At 34.4% G+C, this 12370-nt stretch overlaps 3 protein-coding genes across 3 annotated transcripts in view; all 3 read right to left on the reverse strand.

Moving 5' to 3' along the window:
* Window positions 1–12370, reverse strand: part of LOC134696061 (uncharacterized) — a 216711-nt gene that overhangs the window by 31934 nt on the left and 172407 nt on the right. The window lies entirely within an intron of this gene.
* LOC134696526 (QRFP-like peptide receptor) lies at window positions 1050–4130 on the reverse strand. Its single transcript, XM_063558364.1, has 2 exons — window positions 2489–4130; window positions 1050–1709 (listed from the first exon to the last, which is right to left on the reverse strand). Exons 1-2 carry the CDS (start codon window positions 3538–3540, stop codon window positions 1199–1201), a joined length of 1563 nt encoding a protein of 520 aa, XP_063414434.1. The 5' UTR covers window positions 3541–4130; the 3' UTR covers window positions 1050–1198.
* On the reverse strand, window positions 5819–6997 carry LOC134697682 (uncharacterized). Its single transcript, XM_063559965.1, has one exon. It carries the CDS (start codon window positions 6995–6997, stop codon window positions 5819–5821), a length of 1179 nt encoding a protein of 392 aa, XP_063416035.1.

Here is a 12370-nt window from a genome sequence, read left to right on the forward strand (position 1 = left end):
TTCAGAATCCTTTTGATTTGCTGCATAACCTATTTGATGTTAGGAATACAGTTAACTATTTACTGACATCAGCAGTAATAGTGAACATAACCATGAACATTTTCAATCACATTGTTTGAACGTTTTAAATAACCCCGGAATTCTTTATGTTAGTCATATGTTGTTTCCTATATGTACAAGGAAATTCTCTCACGATTTTACAATCAGATATACTATATATAAGTGAAAAGAACTAGGTGACTTAAAATTGGTATCCAAATGTAACGCATTGCTTTATGATACAGAAACCAATAAGCGATAGGTAACCCAGCATTATTATGAAGAGGTTTCTGCACTGCCTCATCATACAGAAACCCACCAACGATATATCGGTGGCCTTAGTTAGATACAGAGAGGTTTACGCATTGATAAGTAAGGACACCAGTAGTATACCGTTTTCAAAAGTCATAAATAAGCCATACATTCATTACGATAGTTAGCACGAATTTAATACTCAGAGGCTACTATTCTGCTTTCAACATTGCAAGTGCAAACAAAACTAGATCTGATTTGATAAATATTTACACCACTGGCCGATGCCACTGCTGGTGGACGTTTCATCCCCGAGGGTATCTCCAGCCCAGGAGTCAGCACTTCGGTATTGACATGAATATCATTTATATGGTAATTTTGTTTTTATAGATTAACTGTATGCCAAAGTAATAATTCTAAATACTAAGGATTCTTACTCCAGGCACAGACAGGCACAGATTACCTTAGCCGTATTTGGCACAACTTTTTGGAATTTTGGGTCCTTCAACTTTATACTTGTTTGGCTTTCTAACTTTTTTTTTTTTTTTTTTTTTTATCTTAGCGTCACTTATTAGTCTCATGTAGACTAAAGGCACGTCTGCCGTAAAAAATTATAACCCTGGTAACTTTGATAACTATTGATATTCATGATTCTTTTAATGCAACTGAATGGATCAAGCGATACTGGACATCAATAATAAATGAACGTAGAGGCAAGATCCTTGACATAGAAAGGAATTGAAAAATGATGTTGCATATTAAAGGAAACAGTCAATCTTTTTTATTTCCTGACTAGTAACAGAAAACATATATAGCAAATAGTTTGTATACGGACACTCTTAATTATGCACGATAATCCTTCAATTTCAATTCAACGACATTAAAGTATACAATGACGGAATCATCTTCAAAGCCAAGTTTCATCTAAAGGTTCCAATTCCCGAATAGTATGGCAGATACTAGTACTAGAAAAGTCAAATGATACTCGATTTGTTCGAGTGTTATTTCCACTTCTAGTATTCTCTATGTCCGAATGATTCATTGAATGAATCGAATTTGGTGGTTCCAAAGAACTCCCATTCGGTAATTCAGTGATAGATTGGCACGTTGCAGATAAGGAAAATTGTCGATTTTGGAGATCCGGGAGTGATTGGCACGTAGCGTAAAGTTCTGAAAACTGATAATTAGGCACAACATTATTTGAATTAGAATTAATGTCCGTTTCAATTCTATCATTAGCAGAAAGTTCTGAAAACTGATGATTAGGAACAACGGTATTAGAATTGGAATTGATGTCAGTTTCCCTTCCATCTTTTGGAACACTGTTCATGTCAATTCTAGATTCATCGGAACTCAAATAGTGACTAGCTGTTGAAAAAGAGGAGATCCCTCGTGACATAGAATTCCGATTTTCAAAACTGAAATATAAATGTAAATTAAGATAAAAATCATTTGCAAACAAAACAAAATATGCATTGATTACTGTTTTGTATTGTAATAAATCATAGCATTTAGGCATTGCAACTTATGCATATCCTGTTATTTACAATCGGGGTGGTTGGGTAAATGTGAATAAAACAAAAACAAGAAAAACCAAGAAACAATACCATACAAGATCTACCAATTAGGCTCAGATACCTTATGACGTGTTTACTCACGACGAAGCATTCTGCTGTGCAAAAAATTATAGGAACTTCATTGACCTTTTCTCATGTTTTCCCCACCGATTGACAAATTTTCAATCTGTAAATTGTTACCTATTTTAACGGCAAGTCCCATCACATTTGAATATATGTACTGCCCCTCTCCTCCTTTGGTCCATTAAACATGTCTTTATTACATTCGTAATCACAATACAATGCATTCGCGTAATTCGATATTAAGAACATGAGAACATAAGTTCATAGTAGATTGTTGATTGTCAATGTTTAACTTGTTCATAATTTACATATACTCAATACAATTAAGTGCTTGTTAAAGTCTGCCTATTGTTTTGAAGAGCTTGCCATGACTATTAAGTATCCTTGTGTATATATGGAACGTTCTTAGTTGTCTAATCAACATATAACCATTGAGTGAACTAAGTGTTTTAAATATCGATCTTTCGGAGGCCAAAAAGAGGAAGTTAAAAGGAGTAGCATAAAGTTTTCAAAAAAAATAATAGAATCTATTTTGTCAACTTATGTAAGATACTTACATATTTTTGGTATTACAGCATGGCAAATTCTTTCTGAAGTTATCACTGATCTCCATATATATGTAAAAGCCTACAGCATAAAACGAAAACTGGAATAAATAGAGCACTGCTTTTGCAAGTTCTAAATTTGCTTGCATTTTAACAGACTTCTTGTCAGGAAGATATGAGTCTACAACGAACAAAATGGAGACTGGTAATGTTGTAATTAAAAAATACAGGCTAGTAAAAAATAACATTTGCGTTATTCTTTTACTCTTACGGTTTAAACGACGTCTACTTTGGTTGTTGAAAATTGACAATCTACGGAAAGCCATGGATTTTATAACTCTTTTTCCAATGAATAAGTTCATCACGAACATTATAAGGAATGGTATTACCGAAACCATGGCTAAGTCAATTAAAACAAAAACTTTTTCCTCAAATGTAAAATATTCGATTGACGTATTGTTGCATTCATATTCGTGGTTTATCATAACAAGACCATTGGTAAAAAAAAATTGTAGATCAAGTGCAAAACATATCGCAAAAGTTAAACTGTACAGAGTTTTTAAGGCTCTTGAAAAATATTTGGCTCGGTAGCGGAAAGGGAATTTTGTTTTCAGGAATCGTATTGTTGTTATGCATACAAGAGTCCAAGAAGACATATGCATAGAAAAATAGATCAAGAATAATTGTGACAAACATCCAGGCGTGCTTATATCCCGAATATCAAAGTCAAAAGTTGCCAATATCCAATATCTTGTCAGACCAACAATGAGAACAACTGTATTGATTGTGGCTAAAATGAATAGAAATATATAAGTTAAATTCTTGCAAACTTTCATTTTCCACAGTACTAACAATATTCCTGTATTTCCAATCAACCCGAACACGAGTAGAATCGGGGAAACAATTATCCATAACCATTTTGCTGCCTCTTTTATAGCTTCTGCTTCGGCACTTGATGGATCTGGATCACTTGAATTACCTGTCAAGTTGAATTGATAAGTTGTTACTTCGTAACTATTAGAGTGTTTGAATGAATTAAGATTTGCCTGTGCATCAAATGCCATATAGATTTCAATCTAGAGAGTACAATCTTGTTAACAGCTATTATTATTGTCGTGTTTCTCCTCTTCTTTTAACTCAACTGTTCCCTAATTTTTATATCTGACTTTTTTCCGCCATTTTGTACAGTTTTTTTTTCACTTTCCTATAATATTTTCCTTGTTGAATAATAATTATTCTCTAAGATATTAAGTTTTATCTCCATACATGTATACGTTCCATTTTGTATCTTTAAAACTCATCAAGAAAGAAACATGATTCTTCATATGCCTTACTTACTATCTACAGAAAACTGCGATAAGAAAATGTTTGTGTAAACTTCCTATTAATCTTCCAAAATTTTCTCCTTTTCACACATTTCAACAATGAATATGTCAACAAGTGTCAAAAGTTGTTAATCTACGGACAATTTAGTCACTTTTGAAAGAAACGCTCAACTGATAACTAAAGGCTGTCCATTATTTTCTTCTACCATTTTAACATGTAATTTTTAACGATTAGTAACATAGTTTGTTCATTCATGTGTACTCTTTAAATATTTCTTTTTATTCAATTGTAAGATATTATTACCCAACACGGTATCATACAATCTTGGTTGTCTGTTTATACAATGTATGAATACTCAAATTTGTACAATGATATTTAAATCTACCTATATACAATAGTTTGCTGTGTGTATGTTTTAATTGCGCATGCATATTAATTGTTTAAATTAATGAGGGGGAGAATTACTATAATTATAATTAACTCTAAGATTACTTATATATAAAGAAATAACGTTTACATTTTATAATATAAGAGCATTTAAAAAAAGAAATAGAGAGCTGCAGACAACATAATTCCAACGGTGAATAAAAATGTATAGTTTTAGGGTCATGATTCCGTCAATGGTTGATATTTTAGTTACTTTGTTGCATCAACATGTATTAGAATGTAGTTAATATATATGATAGCGTATGTTTAACGTAGACGCAAAATTTATAGTACTCTATAATGAGAGTACATGTTTTTCCTCGTCTTTAACTGTCAACAATTCCTATTTATTTTGATTCCACAGATTAAATTCATTTATTTGGTATAATTTTCGAATAGCGAACATTACTCCTGGTTTTCAATTATTTGAAAAAATGAAAAGGTAAAAAACGCGTATGTATCAAAAACGGATATTTAAACGAACGATACTTCCTTGATTTACGTTTGAATTATTGTAATAGTATAAGCACATGCATTCATTTAACTGGATTTTTCAATAAGATTGCTTTCAAGGTATCATCGACACAATGGGGATATTTTAAATGTAATTAAATATTTTGGAATCATTCGTTAAATAATAGTTAGTTGTCGTACCGACGTAACAATATTTGTATTAAAACTATTGAATTCACAGAACTTTTCGATCGATTAGAATTTTTAAATTACGTCGAATAGGAAATACAATGGTAAATGAAAAAGTATAAACATGAAACACCAAATCAAGAAAAAAAGTCAATTACAATGTATGCTTTTCACGACTGGTTGTGCATTGATTGGCCCCTTACCCCTTGTAGATTATTGCGTTGCGTTGTGTATTTTATCGTAAGTTATCTAAGGCGTTAAAGATATAACTACGTCTGCCATTATACGTTTCTATTCAATACAACATAAAGTATAACAATTACGCGACGTCAGAAAGATAGCGGCCGTACCGCAAAAAGGTACTTAATATTAGCGCAATTCTTAACATTCTGGGGCCGCAGAAAATGATATTCAACTCAAATTTGAAATACAATATAAAAAATTCGAAAATTGTGACATAAAATGAAATAAAATCATAGTTAAAGTCTCTGAATAATTTAACACTACAAGTCCATCTAATAACCGTAGTTAATTTAACAGTCTATACATCCACTAATTTCTCCAGGGCAGAAAAGTTAATTCACTGTCATCATGTGTACTGCGTATTTCCAACGGATATAGCTTCACAATCGGACGGTTTGTGATTCCTGTTTCTGTCTTAATAACAGCTGATCGAATGAGTCCATCCTTTACACGAACTAAATCCTGTACAACTGCTAATTTCCACATTATTCGCTTTGTGTCATTGTGTACTTGTACAATGTCACCTATTTGTATTGTTTGTTCGTTACTTCCAGATGTACGGTGGAATTCACGGAGTGACGTCAGATATTCGTGTTTCCATCTAGAGCGAAAATGGTTTATTAGTTCATTATTTCTCTATAAATTTTTCACGTGCAAATCTTCGGAAGTTACACTGTCAATATTCTGTTCCGATTGGTTGTCAAGTCAACGACCATATAAAAGGTGCGCTGGCGTCAGCGGTTTGGGATCTTTAATATCAGTAGAAATGAGAGTTAAAGGACGATTGTTTAGAGTTCCCTCGATTTCGATTACAACTGTATTCAACATTTCCGTAGTGACACATGACTTTCCTAGTATTGCTTTAATTGACTTTTTCGTGAGTCCAATTAGGCGTTCCCAAAAGCCTCCAAACCACGGTGCTGGGTTGGGTATGAATTTCCACTCAGTTCCTTGATCGGCAAGTTTTTCTTGTATTCGGTTGTCTTTGCTTGATCTTGTAATCTTTTCGGCGGCTGCCTTGAAGGTTGTTGCATTATCGGACAACATAATCCTTGGTGTAGATCTCCGAGCGACAAATCTTTTAAAAGCAAGTATGAAAGACTCCTCAGTTAAATCTGTGACTATCTCCAAGTGTATAGCTCGTGTGGCCGCGCAAGTGAATAAACAAATATATGTTTTGCTGAATTCGTTGTGTTTTCCTTTTGTATACAAAGCTCCTGTGAAATCAACGCCAATTACTGAAAAAGGATAATCGTAGTTGACTCGATCTTTAGGAAGCGGTGGCGGTTCGGGTGCGCTGTAAGGCATTCCTGATATTTTAATACATTGAACGCATTTACGAATTTGTGATTTTACGCACTGTCTTATTCTCGGTATCCAATATTTCTGTTGAATATATGCGATTGTACTGTTAAGTCCGGCATGCAAAGTCTTTGTATGTGCATCCATTACAATTAAGGACGTAAGACTGTGGTGTGTTGGCAATAACAACGGATATTTAGTACTATCCTTCACAGGTGCGTTTTGAATTCTCCCGGTAAAACGTAGTACTCCATTTTTGTCTGTATATAGTTTAAGTTGTCGAACTAGTGGCACTTTTTTCTGTGAAGATAAATTCAAGCTTTCAATGTCATCCTTAAATGTTTCCTGTTGTACTGTTACTATTAGAACTTCTAATGCTTTACATCGCTCCTCAACACTGATAAATCCGATTGACCGTTTATTTCCTGAATTCCGTAAATTCTGTATAAAACGCATGACGTATGCTGTTACTCTAATTACCTTTTCTAAAGAGCTGTATCGTTGTATATCTATACATGAAATTTTCTGTGTTAAAGCATTTGTACTTTCATCGTCTGTATTTTCATCACTAACAGTTACCATCGTGCTGCATTCTTCAATTTTCCTCGTCCATGTCGGCCAATTTTCACGATTTAAAATCCATTGCGGACCGTTCATCCATAAGCTGTTGTTATAAAGTTGTTTAGCGTAAATTCCGCGAGTTAAGTAATCAGCTGGATTGTCATCTGTTGGACAATAATTCCATTCAGCATTCTCTGTTAATTTTCGTATTTCTTTAAATCGATTTTCTACGAACGGTTTTAAGATTTTTGACGATTTAATTCAACTCAAAACAATTTGACTATCGCTCCACATATACACATGTTCTGTTGTTATGACTTTAAGAAGATGCGTTGCTAATCTGGCGCCGATAAGCGCGCCCATAAGTTCTAAACGTGGTAAAGCCTCCAAACCACGGTGCTCGGTTAGGTATGAATTTCCACTCAGTTCCTTGATCGGCAAGTTTTTCTTGTATTCGGTTGTCTTTGCTTGATCTTGTAATCTTTTCGGCGGCTGCCTTGAAGGTTGTTGCATTATCGGACAACATAATCCTTGGTGTAGATCTCCGAGCGACAAATCTTTTAAAAGCAAGTATGAAAGACTCCTCAGTTAAATCTGTGACTATCTCCAAGTGTATAGCTCGTGTGGCCGCGCAAGTGAATAAACAAATATATGTTTTGCTGAATTCGTTGTGTTTTCCTTTTGTATACAAAGCTCCTGTGAAATCAACGCCAATTACTGAAAAAGGATAATCGTAGTTGACTCGATCTTTAGGAAGCGGTGGCGGTTCGGGTGCGCTGTAAGGCATTCCTGATATTTTAATACATTGAACGCATTTACGAATTTGTGATTTTACGCACTGTCTTATTCTCGGTATCCAATATTTCTGTTGAATATATGCGATTGTACTGTTAAGTCCGGCATGCAAAGTCTTTGTATGTGCATCCATTACAATTAAGGACGTAAGACTGTGGTGTGTTGGCAATAACAACGGATATTTAGTACTATCCTTCACAGGTGCGTTTTGAATTCTCCCGGTAAAACGTAGTACTCCATTTTTGTCTGTATATAGTTTAAGTTGTCGAACTAGTGGCACTTTTTTCTGTGAAGATAAATTCAAGCTTTCAATGTCATCCTTAAATGTTTCCTGTTGTACTGTTACTATTAGAACTTCTAATGCTTTACATCGCTCCTCAACACTGATAAATCCGATTGACCGTTTATTTCCTGAATTCCGTAAATTCTGTATAAAACGCATGACGTATGCTGTTACTCTAATTACCTTTTCTAAAGAGCTGTATCGTTGTATATCTATACATGAAATTGTCTGTGTTAAAGCATTTGTACTTTCATCGTCTGTATTTTCATCACTAACAGTTACCATCGTGCTGCATTCTTCAATTTTCCTCGTCCATGTCGGCCAATTTTCACGATTTAAAATCCATTGCGGACCGTTCATCCATAAGCTGTTGTTATAAAGTTGTTTAGCGTAAATTCCGCGAGTTAAGTAATCAGCTGGATTGTCATCTGTTGGACAATAATTCCATTCAGCATTCTCTGTTAATTTTCGTATTTCTTTAAATCGATTTTCTACGAACGGTTTTAAGATTTTTGACGATTTAATTCAACTCAAAACAATTTGACTATCGCTCCACATATACACATGTTCAGTTGTTATGACTTTAAGAAGATGCGTTGCTAATCTGGCGCCGATAAGCGCGCCCATAAGTTCTAAACGTGGTAAAGCCTCCAAACCACGGTGCTCGGTTAGGTATGAATTTCCACTCAGTTCCTTGATCGGCAAGTTTTTCTTGTATTCGGTTGTCTTTGCTTGATCTTGTAATCTTTTCGGCGGCTGCCTTGAAGGTTGTTGCATTATCGGACAACATAATCCTTGGTGTAGATCTCCGAGCGACAAATCTTTTAAAAGCAAGTATGAAAGACTCCTCAGTTAAATCTGTGACTATCTCCAAGTGTATAGCTCGTGTGGCCGCGCAAGTGAATAAACAAATATATGTTTTGCTGAATTCGTTGTGTTTTCCTTTTGTATACAAAGCTCCTGTGAAATCAACGCCAATTACTGAAAAAGGATAATCGTAGTTGACTCGATCTTTAGGAAGCGGTGGCGGTTCGGGTGCACTGTAAGGCATTCCTGATATTTTAATACATTGAACGCATTTACGAATTTGTGATTTTACGCACTGTCTTATTCTCGGTATCCAATATTTCTGTTGAATATATGCGATTGTACTGTTAAGTCCGGCATGCAAAGTCTTTGTATGTGCATCCATTACAATTAAGGACGTAAGACTGTGGTGTGTTGGCAATAATAACGGATATTTAGTACTATCCTTCACAGGTGCGTTTTGAATTCTCCCGGTAAAACGTAGTACTCCATTTTTGTCTGTATATAGTTTAAGTTGTCGAACTAGTGGCACTTTTTTCTGTGAAGATAAATTCAAGCTTTCAATGTCATCCTTAAATGTTTCCTGTTGTACTGTTACTATTAGAACTTCTAATGCTTTACATCGCTCCTCAACACTGATAAATCCGATTGACCGTTTATTTCCTGAATTCCGTAAATTCTGTATAAAACGCATGACGTATGCTGTTACTCTAATTACCTTTTCTAAAGAGCTGTAACGTTGTATATCTATACATGAAATTGTCTGTGTTAAAGCATTTGTACTTTCATCGTCTGTATTTTCATCACTAACAGTTACCATCGTGCTGCATTCTTCAATTTTCCTCGTCCATGTCGGCCAATTTTCACGATTTAAAATCCATTGCGGACCGTTCATCCATAAGCTGTTGTTATAAAGTTGTTTAGCGTAAATTCCGCGAGTTAAGTAATCAGCTGGATTGTCATCTGTTGGACAATAATTCCATTCAGCATTCTCTGTTAATTTTCGTATTTCTTTAAATCGATTTTCTACGAACGGTTTTAAGATTTTTGACGATTTAATTCAACTCAAAACAATTTGACTATCGCTCCACATATACACATGTTCTGTTGTTATGACTTTAAGAAGATGCGTTGCTAATCTGGCGCCGATAAGCGCGCCCATAAGTTCTAAACGTGGTAATGAAATCGGTTTTACGGGTACTACTCTGTTTTTAGCCATGACGATTACCGATGAATTTGCTGTAACTAAGTAAGCACAAGCTCCGTATGCTAACTGACTGGCGTCTTTGAAAATATGTAGTGATGTTTTCTCGTTAATAACTCCTTCTGTTAACATTCGTGGGAATACTATTTTGGTAGCCTCCTCGATATCTAAAGCTATAACTTGCCATTTACTTCTCTGTTCGTCGGACAAACATTCATCCCAATCCAACTTTGCCCTCCATAGAGTCTGCATAAACAGCTTAGCTTTCATCGTAATTGGTGTGATTAATCCAAGGGGGTCGAAAATTCTAGACGATGTGCGCAAAACCTCACGTTTTGTTATCATTTTGTCCTTTTCCATAAATTCAATCTGTTGAAATTTCAAATCGTCGGATTCCCTATCCCATCTCATGCCTAAAATTTTGACTATGTCGTCATTGTCGCCAATCTTGTCTTGTCCTGCGATGTTCTGTAATTCCGTATTATTAGAATTCCAAGACGTTGAATCCTGCCTCTGATAATAATTTTCGTGACTCCGTGTAGAATTTCAAAAGTGATTGTTTATCTGTAAAACTGGTCAGAACGTTATCAACGTATAAATTTCTTTGTAATTCTGTTGATGTAGTTTTGTCTCTAAAATGTTTTATTAGCGTGGCGCTTAACAAGAATGGCGAGCAGGTGGCGCCGAAAAGTACAACCTTAAACCGATAAGTAATCAAACGGCTTTCTGTGTCCATGGGATTTTCTAACCAATAAAATCTTGTGACATCTCTGTCATCAACATCTAATTCAATATGCAAAAAAGCCTTTTCAATATCTGCTGTAACTACATATTTATACATTCTAAAGCGTACTAATATCTCCGGCAAATCAGTCATAATTGGTGGATATGTTGCTAGGCAATCGTTAAGACAAGGACTACTGTCGTTCGCTCTACAGCTACAGTTATATACTATGCGTATCGGGGTGGTGACTGAATCCTTTTTTACGGGATGATGCGGAATGTAATGAATCTTGTTTGTGCATGTACTTTCATCACATACCTTTTCAATGAATCCTCTTTGTTCTTGGTCTGTAATTGTCTCACCATACTTTCGGAACATCTCGGGATCCTTCTTCAGTCGACGAATAACGCTTTCCGTTCTGCGTCTTGCGATGTCTTCATTTGTCGGTAGTTCTGGCGCATTCTCTCTCCATGGTAATTTCGTAATATACTTATCATTTTTCTTCGTAATAGAGGTTTGTAAGTAATTTTCAATTGATTCAGCCAGATGCATGTCATGCTTTATTAAATCCTTATATATATGAATGTTAAAAATTCGTTTTCAATTTATACTCGATTCGCTAATGTTACAAGAGTTCCATTTCACAACTACCTCTGTTAATATAAGAATTGTATTAACAAGGTAAAAACACTTTCTAAATGATAAATTTAGCTTTTATAGGAATGGGTGGTATATTGCCAACAATACATGTAACCTAAAGTTGATATTTGACAAAGTAATCAATAATATAGAGTAGCGAAAAGAATGATCGTAATGTCTTGGTTTAATATTGCAAAGTGTATTAAACAATAATCATTTGAATTTTGGATTTTAAAATACTGGTATTTCACCTATAACATAATCATGTAATTTATCGAAATCGTGCTCATAGATAGAAAATTCTAATCATAATTTAATGCAATGATTATAATGTAAAAGAGTTGTTTCTCTTTTATTAAATCCCAAATAGAAATACATGTAACGCAATGTTTGAAATGTTAAACAATATTCATTGGTAGTGATTATATAAAACAAAGAAAAATTGACTACAACACACTGATTTTTTATTATATTTTTATCCAAAGAAACGAATACCTTATAATTGTGTTTGGCAAAACCTTTTGGATTTTTTAAAACGAAATCAGCGTCTGGTGTCAACATTTTTATACCTGCTATCTATGATGAGTTTATTCGTATATACGCCCTTGAAATAATTCCCTGTGTATTTTTCATTCAAAACAAGTATTAAAAAATCATGTTATATTTGTAATGAAACCAAATGGAGACTGTAGATGTACTAAACACAAAGTTTTAAATTTAAACCCGTCCATCTTAGTAAAACTACAAAATAATTCGCATACAAGTACAATTATATCATAAGATAATTATTCTGATTAAGTTTCATTAGTTGGTGGTGATGTATTCAGAAAGAGAATCAGATACAATTATGTATTTTAGTTCATACTGGGCTTCACAAAAGTAAAGCTCTCGGTGGGCATGTGTTACCTTTCCACGTCAGTTTTAATCTAACGGCGTACTACA

This window comes from Mytilus trossulus, chromosome 14, assembly GCF_036588685.1.
Source record: "Mytilus trossulus isolate FHL-02 chromosome 14, PNRI_Mtr1.1.1.hap1, whole genome shotgun sequence".
NCBI classification, from domain to species: domain Eukaryota; kingdom Metazoa; phylum Mollusca; class Bivalvia; order Mytilida; family Mytilidae; genus Mytilus; species Mytilus trossulus.

Coding starts and splice junctions, on each gene's coding strand:
- LOC134697682 (XM_063559965.1), bottom strand. CDS start 6,997: ATGGTAACTGTTAGTGATGAAAATACAGACGATGAAAGTACAAATGCT.
- LOC134696526 (XM_063558364.1), bottom strand. CDS start 3,540: ATGGCATTTGATGCACAGGCAAATCTTAATTCATTCAAACACTCTAAT. Junction 1,710..2,488: donor TGCTGTAATACCAAAAATAT/GTAAGTATCTTA, acceptor TTTATATTTCAG/TTTTGAAAATCGGAATTCTA.